A 16521-nucleotide genomic window follows, 5' to 3' on the forward strand; every position below is an offset into this window, starting at 1 on the left:
CAGGGAGAATGGTTACTAGGCACTGCAGAGATGTCATAAAGCAGCATCATTCAGCCCAGCTGGTCCTCTCCCTGTCCCTTTAAAGGTAGAAAACTGGGGCATCCTGTCTCCAAACACATCCCACCCTGTTCACACTGAGAATCCCAGGGTGGAGAACTGGGACATCCTGTCTCCAAACACATCCCACCCTGTTCACACTGAGAATCCCAGGGTGGAGAACTGGGACATCCTGTCTCCAAACACATCCCACCCTGTTCACACTGAGAATCCCAGTGTTTGGGAGATGACAGCAGGTTCGAACAGTGTGGAGAGGAGAGGGAGGTTGGAGATGAGGCAGTAAGGACGGTGGGGTGAAAGGTTTGTTTTTTGAGGAGGGGGTGATGATGGCAGATTTGAAGGAGAGAGGGACAGTACCTGGAGAGAAAGAACCATTAACAATCTGATTGAACATGGGGTAGTTGGGTGATCAGCAGTTTAGTGGGAATAGGGTCAATGGAGCAGGAGGTGGGTCTCATGGACAAGATGAGCACTAAGGTGGCATGAGGGGAAATGGGGGTGGGGAAACTAAAGAAAGATGTGGGTTCAGGGCTCAGACAAGGGGGGACTTTAAATACAGTTTGTCCTGGTGGGCTAGTGGAAGGGAGGGAAGCAGCAGAGGCAGCTGATCAGATTGTGTCAATCTTAGTGACAAAGAAGCTCCATGAGCTCCTCACACTTGTTGCTGGTGGTGAGGATGGAGGAGACAGGGGAGAGGGAGAGCACTTTAAAAGAAGCTAACTTGTGTGAGAGATAATAACAGTGAGCATTCAACAAAAAGCTGATTTATTTGATTTTTAGCCAGAATATTAACCCCTATATGTGAGTGGAGCTTATTAACTTCAGCAGAAACAGACTCCAATGAATATGATTCAGTTTTGGATGTGATTAACAGCAAAATCCATTCACTGCAGTTACTTGTGAACTCGCTGGTGTCTCAGCAGGTTTGATGACCGAGTGAATCCCTTCCCACACTGGGAGCAGGTGAATGGCCTCTCCCCAGTGTGAACTCGCTGGTGTCTCAGCAGGTTGGATAACTGAGTGAATCCTTTCCCACACTCAGAGCAGGTGAACGGCCTCTCCCCAGTGTGAATTCGCTGGTGTACAGTGAGTTGAGATGATGTCTTGAACCCAGTCCCACAGTGAGAGCACCTGAATGGTCGGTCGTCAGTGTGAACACGTTGATGGGACATCAGGTTCTTGGAACTTTTAAAACACTTCCCACAGTCTGGGCATTTAAAATGTCTCTCATCATTGTGAACATGTTGATGGGACATCAGTTCACCAGAATGTTTATAGCACTTCCCACAGTCTGGGCATTTAAAAGGTCTCTCATCAGTGTGAACTCGCTGGTGTATCAGCAGGTGAGATGACTGGGTGAATCCCTTCCCACACTCGGAGCAGGTGAACGGCCTCTCCCCAGTGTGAATTCGCTGGTGTAGAATGAGTTGAGATGATCGCCTGAATCCAGTCCCGCAGTGAGAGCACCTGAACGGTCTCTCGTCAGTGTGAACACGTTGATGGGACAACAGCTCTCCAGTACTTTTGTAGCACTTCCCACAGTCTTGACATTTAAAAGGTCTCTTCCCAGTGTGAACTCGCTGATGTGACAGCAACTCGGACAACTGAGTGAATCCCTTCCCACACTCGGAGCAGGTGAATGGCTTCTCCCCAGTGTGAACTCGATGATGCCTCATCAGGTTGGAAGATTGAGTGAATCCCTTCCCACACTCAGAGCAGGTAAATGGCCTCTCTCCGGTGTGAAGTCGCTGGTGTCGCATCAGGGTGGATGACTGAGTGAATGTCTTTCCACACTGGGAGCAGGTGAACGGCCTCTCCCCAGTGTGAACTCGCTGGTGTACAATGAGGTCAGATGATTGCCTGAACCCAGTCCCACAGTGAGAGCACCTGAACGGTCTCTCATCGGTGTGAATATGTTGGTGGGACATCAGATCTCCAAAACTTTTATTGCACTTCTCACAGTCTGGGCATGTAAAAGGTCTCTCTCCAGTGTGAACTCACTAGTGCCTCAGCAGGTGGGATAACTAAGTGAATCCCTTCCCACAGGTGAAGCAGGGAAACGGTCTCTCCCCAGTCTGTCAGCACCGATGGGTTTCCAGCTCAGAGGGGGATCTGAATCCCTTCCCACAGTCTCACATTTCTGTCCTTTGTCTCCGTTGTGATCATATTTATGTTTTGACAGATCAGATGATCGGCTGAAGCCACATCCACACACAGGATCATTTCCCCCCCACTGTGAACAGTACAACTTCTTTCCATGTTCAAAATCCGATGATATTCAGGTTGTGATAAATTGGGCGACTCCGTCAGATCCTGATGTGATGTTTGGTTTCAGTTTCCTGACTGCAAATCATCCCCTTCTAACACCCTGTGAAATTGATTTAAAACAGAAAAAAGGGAGTGAGAGAGAACCCACAAAAACACGAAGACAGGTTGTGAAATTGAGCAGAATGAATCTGGGAATTTGTGGGGCCGGCACGAGGAAAAAGTGACCATGAAAACTGCTGGATTGTCATAAAAAACCAACTGGTTCACTAATGTCCTTCAGGGAAGGGAACCTGCCACCCGGTTTGGGCTTACATAAGACTCTGGCCTCTATGACAGCACATAGATAGAGAGAGAGAGAGAGAGAGAGGTATCTAGGAGCAGCAGGGGGTGAAGGAGAAACATTTCATATTTCTACAACGCAACCAGAACTTTGACAGAATTTCCCAAACCCTCAACCTCCTCCCCCTAGAAGAACCAGGGTAGCAGGTGTATGTGAACACGATCAACTCTAAGTTCCCCTGAGAGTCACACACTGTCCTGACTTGTCTGATATCCAGTACTGGATGAGCAGACATTTCCTCCATTTAAATATTGAGAAGACTGATGCCATTGTCTTCAGCCCCCACTACAAACTCCACTCCCTAGACACCGACTCCATCCCTCTCCCTGATAACTGTCTGAGACTGAATCAGGCTGTTCACAATCATGGTGAAATATTTCACCCCAAGATGAGCTTCCAACCACATATCCACATCATCACCAAGACCGCCTATTTCCACCTCAGTAACATCGCCCGACTCCACCCCAGTCTCAGCTCATCTGCTGCTGAAACTCTCATCCATTCCTTTGTTACCTCTAGACTTAATTATCCTAACGCACTCCCGGCCGGCCTCCCACATTCAACCTCCCTGTAATTTTGAGGTCATTCAAAACTCTGCTGCCCGTGTGCTTACTCGCACCAAGTCTTGTTCACCCAGCTCCCCTGTGCTCAGTGACCCAGAAAGGTTCCTCGTTAGGAAGCAACTAAATTTTATATTTCTCATCCTTGTTTTCCTCCATGGTTGTGATCATCCCTATGTCTGTAATCTCCTCCAGCCACACACCCCTCCGAGATCTCTAAACTCATCTAATTCCAGCCTCTTGAGCATTCCTGATTTTAATCACTTCACCATTGGTGACTGTGCTTTCATTTGCCAAGGCCACAAGTTCTGGATTTTTGTCCTTGGACTTCTCCACCTCTCTTTCTCCCCTACAAATCATTCCTTAAAACCGACCTCTTTGACCAAGCTTTTGGTCACTTGCCCCAATATCTCCTTATGTGGCTCAATATCAAAAGTTACTTTGTAACATTTCTGTGAAATGCCTTGTGAAGTTTTATTATGTTAAAGTCCCAGTATAAATACGAATTATTGTCACTGACTTGGACAGATACCGTTGTTCCACCTCATTAATAAGACATTGTAACTCAAAGCATGAAGCAGTTTGATGGACAAGTTGTTCTTATTCTGTCAATTAAGATTCCAAAAAGTTGACCCCAATAAAGATGGCCGCCGCGCATGCGCCCCGCCGGGCGTTGCCCCCAATAAAGATGGCGGCCGTTAACCCTGGGCCTGAAAGTGGGAGAAACCTCGGCGTAAACGAAGGGGACGGTCCAAAGTTTACCATAAGTTCTTTCTCCGTGTTTGCCGTTTACACAACATGTTTACGAAGCCAACCCGCCCACCGGCCTGATCCATCGCTCCCTTCTCCCCACCATTTCATCCACTCACCGATTGCGAAACTAAGAAAGAAGCGTCTCTTCATCGCCATTACTCACACTGCGCATGCTTCACTCCCAGCCCGGCCCCGCCCCTCATTCACTCCGATTGGTCGGAGGACCAGCCACTCCCGCTCGGTCCCCCAGTCCCGCCCCCTCTTCCTATTGGTCCAGAGCTGCCGTCAATCAGCCGGGCATTGTGACGGTTTCAGATGGTGAGAGCGGCCACAGACTCAGCCTGACTTGCTGATTCTTGGCAGCATTTTCTGTTTGGGAATTAGAGCTAGAGATGGATGGTCAGTTCCCCTCTGTCCGGGGGGGATTCACACTCATTTCCCTAGTGCACTGATTATCACCTTTACTTTACATGAGAAAGTCCCCGGTTCAATCCCGGCTGGAAGCTTTGTGTTTACAATTGTTACTGAGGAGGAATTAACAGTGAGTTTAGTTTCATGTCGAACAGGGGGACAGTTATTGTCTCATTCTTTAAAAGCTCCTTCATCACCTTTAAACAGGGAACGATAATTCAGAGAAAGCTGATCCACTGTGACCCTGAAATAAGATACTGCAGATGCTGGAAATCCGAGCACAAAACAGAAAATGTTGGAAACATTCAGCAGGTCAACAGCTTCTCTGGAGAGGGAAACAGAGTGAATGTTTCAGGTCGCTGGCTTTTTATAGAAAATGGAAGAATTTGGAGATGTAATAGTTTACAAACAAGTACAGAGTCAGGGAAAAGAGACGAGGAAAGGACAAACGGTCTTGTGATGGGATGGAAGGCTGGAGTGATTAAATGAGAAAGGGGATGATGATACAACATTGGGTGATAATGAGACAAGTAAATAAACTAATGGGACAAGAGGAGAAACAAAAGACAGGTCCAGAGGAGGGATAAATGGCAACAGCAGAACCGACTGTCTGAAAAAAATGGGAGTGGTGGCAATGATCTGAAATTGTTGAAATGAAGCTTGAGTCTAGGAGGTTGTGAAGTGTCAAATAAAAGATGAGCTGCTGTTTCCCGAGCTTCCACTGAGCTTCATTGGAACAGTGCAGGAGGCTGAGGACAGAGAGTTCAGACCAAAAGTGATTCCTAGAATTAAAACAGTAAATGAGCAGAAGCTCAGGATCACAGTTGCAGACTGAATGGTGATGTTCCGCAAAACAGTCACCCAATCGGGAATTAGTCTCCTCAGCGTAGAGGAGATCACATTGTGAGCAGTGAAAACACAATACTGAATAGCAAGAAGTACAAGTAAATGACTGTGTCATCTGGAAAGTGTGTGGAAAATGCCCTCGAATGTGGGAAGGGAGGAGGTGACAATGAATCTGTTTCAATAAGTCTGTAACAGAGCAGTGCAGTGTCGTTCTGCTGTACCTTTCATTTTAAAGGGAATTTTCAGATATTTTTTCTCACTATGTGCTTGGGTTGTGGACGAGAATGTTTTCACTCTTCTCCATTGATCTTAAGAAAGACTTGGTCTGTAAGATACCGTCACTGTGAGACTGATAATGGATCATTTTTATATCTAAGTTCAGTGAGATCTGATCACTTACTGAGTGAGTCAATCTGTGAAATTGTAACTCAAATAGCCACAGTTACTGCAGGTGATTCTCTGGCTACAATGAGATTGATAAGAAAGGAATCAAGAGGGTGCAGTCCCACCAAGCTGGACACCAGTGGACAGGCATTGGAGGAGGAAGATTTGGTCAATGGTGTCAAAGACTGCAGACAGACAGAGAAAGAAATGAGGGGGAGTTTGGGTGATCAAGAGTTCAGTGGGAATAGGCTTGATGGAGCAGGAGGTGGGTCTCAAGGACAAGATGAGAACTGAGGGGAAATGGGAGAGAAACTAGATAAATATGTGGGTTCAGGGCTCAGACAAAGGAAAGCTTTAGAGACAGTTTGTCCCAGTGAGCTAGTGGAAGGGAGGGAAGCAGCAGAGGCAGCTGATCGAATTGTCTCAATCTTAGTGACATAGAAGCTCCATGGGTTCCTCATACTTATTATTGGAGGTGAGGATGGAGGTGAGAGGGAGAGCACTTTGAAAGGAACTAACTTGTGTCAGAGATATTGAAAAGATTCATCACACTGTAAAACACCAAGCGGATTGATTTGAATTTTATCCAGAATATTAAAACCTATAACTGGGCTGGAGTTCATTAACATCAGCAAAAACAAACCCCAATGAATATGGTTCAGTCCTGGATGTGATGAACAGCAAAATCCCATCACTGTAGTTACTTGTGAACTCGCTGGTGTGTTATCACGTGGGATAACTGACTGAAACTTTTCCCACACTCAGAGCAAGTGAATGGTTTCTCCCCAGTGTGAACTCCCTGGTGTGTCTGCAGGTTCGATGACCGATTAAATCCCTTCCCACATTCAAAGCAGGTGAACAGCCTCTCCCCAGCGTGAATTCGCTGGTGTTCAGTGAGTTGAGATGACCATATAAACCCAGTTCCACACTGAGAGCACCTGAACGGTCTCTCATCAGTGTGAACACGTTGATGGGACATCAGTTCCCCAGAACTTTTAAAGCCCTTCCCACAGTCCAGACATTTGAAAGGTCTCTCCCCTGTGTGAACTCGCTGGTGTCTCTGCAGGTTGGGTGACTGAGTGAATCCCTCCCCACACTCGGAGCAGGTGAACGGTCTCTCGCCAGTGTGAATGCGCCGATGAGTTTCCAGTTGAACTGGGTAATTAAATCCCTTCCCACAATCCCCACATCTTCTATGCTTTGTGACTGCATTTATGTTCCGACAGGTCAAATAATCGGCTGAAGCCTCGTCCACACACAGGACATGTGTACAGTTTCTCCCCACTGTGAACGATGCTTTTTCCTTCCATGTTCAAAATCCGATAATGTTCAGGTTACGATAAATTGGGCGACTCGACTCCGTCAGATCCTGATGTGATGTTTGGTTTCAGTTTCCCAACCACAAGTTCTCTCCTTCTGATACCCTGTGAAACTGATTTAAAACAGAAAAAAGGGAGTGAGAGAGAACCCACAGAAACACAAAGGCAGGTTGTGAAATTGAGCGGAATGAATCTGGGAATTTGTGGGGCCGGCACGAGGAAAAAGTGACCACGAAAACTGCTGGATTGTCATAAAAACCCAACTGGTTCACTAATGTCCTTCAGGGAAGGGAACCTGTCATGCTGTCTGGATCTATACAAACTCTGGCCTCTATTGGAGCAGAGAGAGAGAGATGGGAGATGCAGGTGATAAGCAAGATTTTGTATCACTGCAACTTGACCAGAACTTTGATAGAATCTCCCAAACCATCGAACTCTTCCAACGAGAAGAGCAAGGGTAGCAGGTGTATGTGAACACCATCACTTCCAAGTTCCCCTCCAAGTCACACACCGTCCTGACTTGTCTGACATCCAGTACTGGATGAGCAGAAATTTCCTCCATTTAAAAATTGGGAAAACCAAAGTCATTTTCTTCAGTCCACGCGACAAACTCCACTCCCTTGACACCGACTCCATCCCTCTCCCTGACAACTGTCTGAGACTGAACCAGACTGTTCACAACCATGGTGAAATATTTCACCCCAAGATGAGCTTCCAAACAAAAATCCACATCTTCACCAAGACCATCTATTTTCACTAGTAACATCACCGACTCAGCCCTCATCTCAGCTCATCTGCCTTTTGAGGAAGAGAATTCCAAAGATTCACTACCCTCTGAGAGAAAAACATTCCCCTCATCTCTGTCTTAAATCGGCGCCCCCTTATTTTTAAACAGTGACCCCTCGTTCTGAATTCTCCCACAAGAGGAAAGTTCCTCGCCACAACGACCCTGTCAAAATCCCTCAGGATCTTAAAGGTTTGATTCAAGTCATATCTTTCCCTTCTAAACTCCAGTAATACAAGCCTAACCTGTCCAATCTTTCCACATAACACAATCTGCCCATTCCTGGTATTAGTCTAGTAACCTTTTTCTAAGCTGCATCTAACACATTTACATGTTTCCTGAAATAAGGAGACCAGTACTGTACACAGTTCTCCAGATGTGATCTCACCTGTGCCCTGTACAACTGAAGCATAACCTCCCTACTTTTGTTCTGAAATCCCCTCACAATATATGTTAACATTCTATTAGCTTTCCTAATTACCCGTTGTACCTGCATACTAACCTTTTGTGATTCATGCACTAGGACACCCAGATCCCCCTGAATCTCAGAGTTCTGCAATCTCTCACCATTTAGATTATTTTTTTTTATTCTTCCTGCCAAGATGAACAATTTCACTTTTGTCCACATTATACTCCATTTGCCGGATCTTTGCCACTCACTTAACCTATCTATGACCCTTTGTAGCCTCCTTATGTCCTCTTCACAACTTACTTTCCTACCTATCTTTGTGTCATCAGCAAATTTAGCCACCATACCCTTGGTCCCTTCATCCAAGTCATTTATATAAACTGTAAAAAGTTGAGGCTCCAGCACTGATCCCAGTGGCACACCATTCGTTACATCCCACCAACCAGAAAAACACCCATTTATGCCAACTCTCTGTTTCCTGTTAGTGAGCCAATCTTCTACCCATGCCAATATGTTATCCCCTACACCATGAGCTTTTATTTTCCACAAGAACCTTTTATGTGGAACCTTATCCAATGCCTTCTGGAAATCTAAGTGCAGCACATCCAGTGATTCCCCTTTATCCACAGCACATGTGACTCCTTCAAAGCACTCCAATAAATTGGTTAAACATGATTTCCCTTACACAAAACCATATTGACTCTGCCTGATTACCTTTAATTTTTCTTCATGCTCTGCCACAATGTCTTTAATAATAGCTTCTAACATTTTGCCTACAACAGACATTAAGCTAACTGGTCTGGAATTTCCTGCCTTCTGTCTCCCTCCCTTTTTGAATAAAGGAGTTGCATTTGCTAATTTCCAATCTAATGAAACCTCCCTGAGTCTAGGGAATTTTAATAAATTTAAACGAATGCATCAACTACGTCAGTAGCCACTTCTTTTAAGACCCTAGGATGAAGTCCATCAGGAACCGGGGACTTGTCAGCCCACAGCTTCAACAATTTCCTCAGTACTACTTCACTGGTGATTGTAATTTTCTTGAGTTCCTGCCTCCCTTCCAGGTCCTGATTTACAGCTATTTTTTGGGATGTTACTTTGATCCTATTTTCTGAAGACCAATGTTTAATTCATCTGCCAGCTCCTTATTTTCCATTATTAATTTGCAGACTCACTTTCTATAGGACCAATGTTCACTTTCATAACTCTTTTCATTTTTCAATGTCTATAGAACTTCTTTTCTTATCTTACAAACTGCCTTTATCTTTCTAGCTGGCTTTCACTGATACTCTAATTTTTCCATCGTTATTAATCCCTTCATCATCCTTTGCAGTTTTAAAATATTCTCACCAATCTTCTGACTTGCCATCCATCTTTGCGCAATTATATGATTTTCCTTTAAGTTTGATATTATCTTTAACTTTCTGAGTTAACTACACATGAGGGTCGTCCCCTTGAAATTTTTCTCTCTTGTTTGAATGTATCTATTTATTCTGTGTATTCTGAAATATCCCCTCAAATGTTTGCCACTGCATCTCCATTGGCCCATCCCCTTACCTAATTTGCAAGTTCACTTTTGCTAGCGCTATTGGAAAAACTTACCAGGTCAGGCAGTATCCGTGGAGAGTGAAATGAAGAGTTAATGTTTCAGGATGTGCAGAATGAATTACGGGGAATAAAGACGGTGCAAAATCTGATGGGCAATATAAGCTCAGAAGTGGAAGAGAAATGGACTATAGCACAGGAAAAACAATTCCTGACTATGAAAGAAACTGTGGGAAGATAAAGCTGGGAAGCCAGCAGCACATGGTCAGGGGATGGGCATCGGTGGACACCTCATTGAGACAGTCGGAAGGAGTAACAGTAAAATCCTAAACAGAGCTAAACTACACGCAGTATTAGAGACAGAGGAAGTTAGACAATGGTAGAGAGGTGATCAGGGAGGGCAGAGGTGAAACAGAGCAATGGATGAACATGGGTTCAGATCCACAGGAAAGGACTCACACCAGCCCCAGAGCAATGGAACCTCTCACAGAAACAGAGCACAGAACTAAAATCTCGAAATTGTAGATGAATGGTATTTTGAAATACTCACCTCTGAAACAATTTCACCATTTTTAAATTTAAACTCTCCTGCTGGATTCTGCAGCTGGAAAGATATCATAAGTACTGGAGTCAGAGAAAAATCTCCCAGCTGAGGAAATACCTGGAGAGCGGGATGATGTCACAGTGTAATTGTCAATGTGTGATGATGTCACAGTGTAATTGTCGATGTGTGATGATGTCACAGACACAGAACATCTGGGTCTGTGCAAACCAGTGATCACCACACATTATGAAGGATGTGAGGTTCCTGAGGTTTATATGAGCCAGTTAAAGGCGGTTTCCATAAACTAAACGTAAAAAGATGCTGGGACACAGTTTAAAGATTTTGGGCAAGATCTACTGGAGAGATATGAGGAAGAAATTTTACACAATGAGTGCTAATGACCTAGAACTTATTGCTTACACTCAGAGGCCGATAATATCCAGATCCTGATGAATCGAGTAATTCTATCAGGCTTTGAGGTGATGTTTGGTTTGAATTTCCCATCTGTAAAACCTCATCTTCTAACATCCTATAAATGGAGTACTCAAAATCCATTCCTGTCAGTCTAGGGTAGAAATTGAGAAAAAGAAACATTTCTCTTGGTTTGAGTTTGCTGTGGGTAAATCCTCCCCTTCTAACCCCCTGTAAAAGGGGTTTCCAAAAACCATCCCTGTGAGTCCAGGATAGAAATTCGCAAAAAAAACGAAAATACCTGGAAAAACTCAGCAGGTCTGGCAGCATCTGCGGAGAGGAACACAGTTAACGTTTAACCTTCAACTGTTGAAGGGTCATTCGGACTCGAAACGTTAACTGTGTTCCTCTCCACAGATGCTGCCAGACCTGCTGAGTTTTTCCAGGCATTTTCGTTTTTGTTTTGGATTTCCAGCATCCGCAGTTTTTTGCTTTTATTATAGAAATGCGCAACATTCTCTTCTCCTGCTACTGGACCAGGATGGCCGCGCATGCGCACCACTGCACATTGCCCCCTATAAAGATGGCGGCCGTTAACCCCGGGACTGGCGAAGGGAGAAATCCAGGATTTTTCGGCCTGTTCTCTGCAAACACAAGACCGGTACCTTGTTACTTGGGGTCTGCGGCCTGCACTGTATCTTTATGAAGCCTCCCTACCCAGTCCGCTGGCTCCATTCCTCCTCACACACCCACTAACTCTGTTAGTTTGCTCCACTCCACAATCTCATACCCGCTCTGAGCAGCTTCAGTCACAGGCCAGCATTGCGCATGCTCGCGAAACAGATCGCAATGCGCATGCTCCAAAGACTAGTCGATGAGCGCATCCGTAGCGAGCTCTAGTGAGGATAGGGCACATTCTAAGCCGCAGCGAATGCTGGGTGGCCTCTCCGCCATTGAACGTCGATATATAGAATCAAAATCTCTGTCCTCTGATCAGAATACGATGGGGCCATAGGGCCAACATATAAAATTGTTGAGTGAACTGATGCAGCGACCAAATTGCACTGACATCCACAACAATTCTCTCCTGGATGTAACTAGTAACAACAGAACAAACTCTTACAGTTAGACTTGGCCTCACTAAAGTCTCAGCACATGGGGTGAACTGATGATATTTCTTCAATATACATGGAATATTGAAACCGTGTCTTGCCAGTAGCAATGCTTCAATTGTGAATCAAATCCTTTGAACCTTTAAAGCTGGTGTGTTAACTGGTGGGCTAACTGAATAAATCCTTTCACATGCATGAAGTATCTGAATGGTCTCTCACCACTGAGACTGTGTTGCCGTCTCAGTAAATGAGTTTATAGGGTGAATCCCTTTCCATTTCCAGCTGGTGAACAATATGTTAACATTGTGAGTTTACCTATACAGTTTCAGCTCAGACATGTATCTTGGAGTCTACTGGTCATGGATTCCACATTCTTAACACAAATCATTTAAAGAAAATAAAAATACTGCAGATGCCGGCTATAGGAAATGAAACAGAAAATGCTGGAATTTTCAGAAGATCTGATAGCGTCTGTGGAGAGAGAAACATTGTTTTTATTTCAGGTCTGCAACATTTCATCAGGACTGTGCTGCATCTGAACTATTAATTATGGCTCTCAATCGAAAGATGCTGCCAGATGTGGTCAGGGAACTCAAGAAGAAAAAGGAAGTCCCTTTTCAGGAATCGAATCCGAGGAGAATGAATGGTGAACTGTCCAACTGAACAGAGACAGTCAAGGCACCTTTCCCTTCTTTAAGATGCTGGAACATTGATTCTAGTGTTATCAGTGAAATTAACTGACCTGAGACATTGAAAGGATTCTCGTTACTCCACATCAGGAATTCAAACCTAATATCGGCTTCAGGACAATCAGAATACTTGGTAACAGACAAGACACTGAAACGCTCAAAGGGAGACGGCACTGTGTGTAGGAGAGCTGGTTCCCGGTGACATGGATGTGTCTGCAGTGGGTAGGATCAGACTGTTTCCATGTATCCACAATGAATGTCCCCCTTTCAGTTAACAGCCGAACGTGCTGACCAATTGTGCCACAGAGACTAATGAAAGCATCATCGGCAATTCCTAACTTTAGCAAACTGCCTTCAGAATTAATTATCAGTTAAATGAAATAAAAACCATTCAATCATTTCTGCGTTTCTTATTTCTGTTCGTTTGCAAACATTCACTAAATTTGCAATATGAAATTGAACAATAATTGGCCAAGTTGGTGACATCCTTGTTTTCGGGGTGTTTGCCTCTCCTTTGCCCTCTGTCACTCTTGGTGTATGTGTTTGTGTGTGTTCCTCTGTCTATGTCAATGTGGTTCAGTTCCCCGAGGGGTTGAACACATTTTTCCCATCACATACTTTATTCACATTAGTTGTGCAGTTTCGTATCAAAATGTCACAAATAAAAATATCAGGATGGAAGATGCAGGAGGAGTTTGCAATGTTTGGAAGGAGGTGCAGCAAAAAAGTGGAAGATTCAGCGAGAAGTTTTCTTCCACTTTAACACGAGAGTTGGAACCAGATCTGGGAGATATTTGTGCTGCTGTAAACAGTAAAAGCTCCGCTATTATCTCTATATTTTGCCTTGCACCATCATCCCGACAGTTGGTGCTATGCAACCTAACACAACCCTTTCCTTATTCCATATCTTCACCTCTGTATTTGGTCTTGACAGATGATATTTCTGGCACCGATGCCATACTCCACTGATTCTGGCAGAGCGTTTATGCGTTTTGAGGTTTTAATCAGCTAAATTTTAGCAATTTGCACGAGGGCAGTAAATTACCATTCCCTGACTGGGAATCGAACCCAGGCCATGGTGGTGAATGCGCTGATTCCTGACCACTAGACCACCAGGGTTACAACCTAGCCTGATGCCTGTATCTTCTACTTTCATTTCAGGCCTCTTTCACCACAGGCACGTTTCTCCCACAAAATGACACGTTTATGTAAAACACAAACAACATTCATTGTCACAGTTCAGGGTGACATTGGGTCCTTAAGCGACAAAAGAAAGAAAAGAAATTGCAACCTCTCCTGTTACCCAATGATTTCCAACAGTAATGATTGTTTTCTGAGGATCAATTTCAAATATAATTTAACAAATGATCAACCATGTACCATTGTACATTCCAAATCTATCAAGTTATTAGATTCAAATAAACCCATTAATTATTCTCGCTTCCTCAGCTCTCCAGTGAGAGACAGGGAAAAGCAGCAATATCCGGGCCCGCACTCACCTGCTGCCAGTTTAAAAGTACGTTTGCTTTGCTGAGTGTTTATTCTGTGAAATGATGAAGAGAGAACATAACGTGGTTGTAGGATACTGCGTTCAGTTAATGTTCCAAAGTAAACAGGAACAATTCAACTACTTGAAAATGTTTCTGCCCCGGATTCCAACCAGGGCACCTATTATTGTGCAAGGCGAATGTGATAACCACTACACCACAGAAACACAGCAGGAGACAGTACCCAATACCCCTGATTACAATGCAGTCCTGCAGTAGCACTTTGGGTCTTTGTTTTGAAGAAATGGAATTCGGCTGTTCTCATTAGGAATGCTGGGGACAGACTGATCAACAATGTCAGCATCAAATGGCACAACATGTTGGAAAATCATTCGATCATCCCATCATATCTATCCAAACCCGGGGGCGCGACGGTAAGAGCACTGAATCCTAACCACTAAACAGACCTGTGCCAGCTTCTGTTGTGAAGAGGAACCAATTAGTCTCAATTTACTTCTCTCTTTTCATAAACATGATGTTTATCCACTTCAGGTAGTTGTCCAATTCACTTTCAAAGAAGCAGTTTCTGCAGAATCCATGCACAGTTTGCCTTAATTAAAATAATTTCTCTGACCCCATGACATAATGAGTTGGACTTAGGTTCCTGATACTGGTTTTGTTATAATTATTACTTATTTACACAATTGATTTCATATTGAATTTATAAAAGACGTTTATTCTGATTCAGCATGTCCTTATTCTTTCTGAGTTTATATCGACATTCTCAATACGTTTCCTCTTTAACCTGCCAACCGAGTCTGTTACAGAACAGGGATAAAAACAAACATACCTGGAAAAACTCAGCAGGTCTGGCAGCATCTGCGGAGAGGAACACAGTTAACGTTTCGAGTCCGTATGACTCTTTATCAGAACTCAGGGTTAAATAATTGTTTCAGATTGTCCCTCTTCATAGAACAGGGATAAATGATTGTTACAGATATCCAAAGGTCCGGTTTGATCACATGCTTAAACAGATAGTTTAACTGGTTTAAAATAATTTAGATCTGGGAATGGAATGTCATTCAGGATAACTATTTATCTTGGAAACAGGAAAGCGAGTCACTGTGCAGTACAAATCCAATGGTGCTCATTTTGAGATTTGGTGAATGCTAGCAGATGTACAGGAATGAAGGAACATGGAAGTCAGGCAGAAAAAACACACGGGAGAGTTTGGAAGATTTTTGACTTCATTTGATCAGTAATTTATTCTGGAGACACCGAAAGGGAAGAAAAGGAAACAGTGCAGTCGGCAGGATTTAAACCTACGTGGGAAGATTCCCAATGGGTTTCGAATCCAACCTTAACCACTCGGCCACAGCAATGAGCCTTCAATGAGTATTAATGTTGTTCATATAAAATCTTGGGATGGCTACAGCAGAGGAAGAGGACATTCGGCCCGATTGATTCCAGATCACCCTGAAAATTATACTGCCTTGTTCTTCCGACCAAAATAAAGCACTGCAAACGTCAGTGCCCGAAAAACCAAGCCTGACATATTTGCTCAGGTGAGGAACCAGCTGAAGCTTTCAATATTGATTTTCTTAACTCTGAGTTTCCAAATGGGAATTGGACAATGGCTTGAAAGCGAAAAAAAAACAGGGTTAAGAAGAAAGAGAAGGAAATTGAGATTAATTAGAAAGCTCTTTGTACAAAACTGACATAGACACGATGGGTGGAAGGTCCTCTTACTGAGCTGTGCCATTTGATGATGACATTGTTGATCAGTCTGTCTCCAGCATTCCTAATGAGAACAGCCGAATTCCATTTCTTCAAAACAAAGACCCAAAGTGCTGCTGCATGACGTCACCGCTTAACATTCCAGACAGCTCCATTGGGATCTTTACAGCGCAGGGTTTATAGAGGCGAGTGGGGGTCATAGACACTTCACATGTGATAGTGCAGCAGTTTAAAACCTGGCAAGAGCATTGTCCAAGCGTGTTTATTTAAGTGTGAGTGGAAGTGCTATCATTTACCTTTGTTGTAAATATAAACATCCTGCTGTCTAAGGTTTTTACCTTTTGTGATTTTAACCAAATTAATTTTAAATTCAATAGAAGAAAACCCATCCAAATACACACGTATTTTCTGATTTCCATTCAACAAAAACTGTGCCAAGTTAGTGACATCCTTGTTTTCTGCGCCCCTGTCTCCCTTAGGCCTCTGTCACTCTCGGTGCATATCTCTGTGTGTATTCCTCTGTGATTGTCAATGTGGTTCAGTTCCCTGAGGGGTGAAAGCGTTTTTAAAATCACAAATTTTATTTACATTAGTTGTGCAACTTCATGGTCAAAAGTTGCAGAGAGAAGCAGCAGCGTAAAAGGTAAAAGAGGAGATTGGGCCTTTCTATGTGTGTCTTACAACAACAACTTATATTTATAAAGCACGTTTAACGTAATGAAACATCACAAAGCGTTCCCCAAGATCATTATATAACAAAGTGTGACACCGAGCCTCATATCCGGTCAGATGATTAAAAGCTCGGTCAAAGGGGGAGACTTTAAGAACTGTCTTAAAGGAGGAAAGTATCGATTTCATGTTCCAG

The 16521-nt window shown here is 43.8% G+C and overlaps 2 protein-coding genes across 4 annotated transcripts in view; both read right to left on the reverse strand.

Moving 5' to 3' along the window:
• Window positions 1-16521, reverse strand: part of LOC144698328 (uncharacterized) — a 694970-nt gene that overhangs the window by 7694 nt on the left and 670755 nt on the right. The window lies entirely within an intron of this gene.
• On the reverse strand, window positions 806-4150 carry LOC144698321 (uncharacterized). The gene is made up of 2 exons (XM_078570276.1): window positions 4095-4150; window positions 806-2425 (listed from the first exon to the last, which is right to left on the reverse strand). Exon 2 carries the CDS (start codon window positions 1983-1985, stop codon window positions 951-953), a length of 1035 nt encoding a protein of 344 aa, XP_078426402.1. The 5' UTR covers window positions 1986-2425; window positions 4095-4150; the 3' UTR covers window positions 806-950.

The sequence above is a fragment of the Cetorhinus maximus genome, chromosome 23 (assembly GCF_964194155.1).
Source record: "Cetorhinus maximus chromosome 23, sCetMax3.hap1.1, whole genome shotgun sequence".
Classification (NCBI taxonomy): Eukaryota; Metazoa; Chordata; class Chondrichthyes; order Lamniformes; family Cetorhinidae; genus Cetorhinus; species Cetorhinus maximus.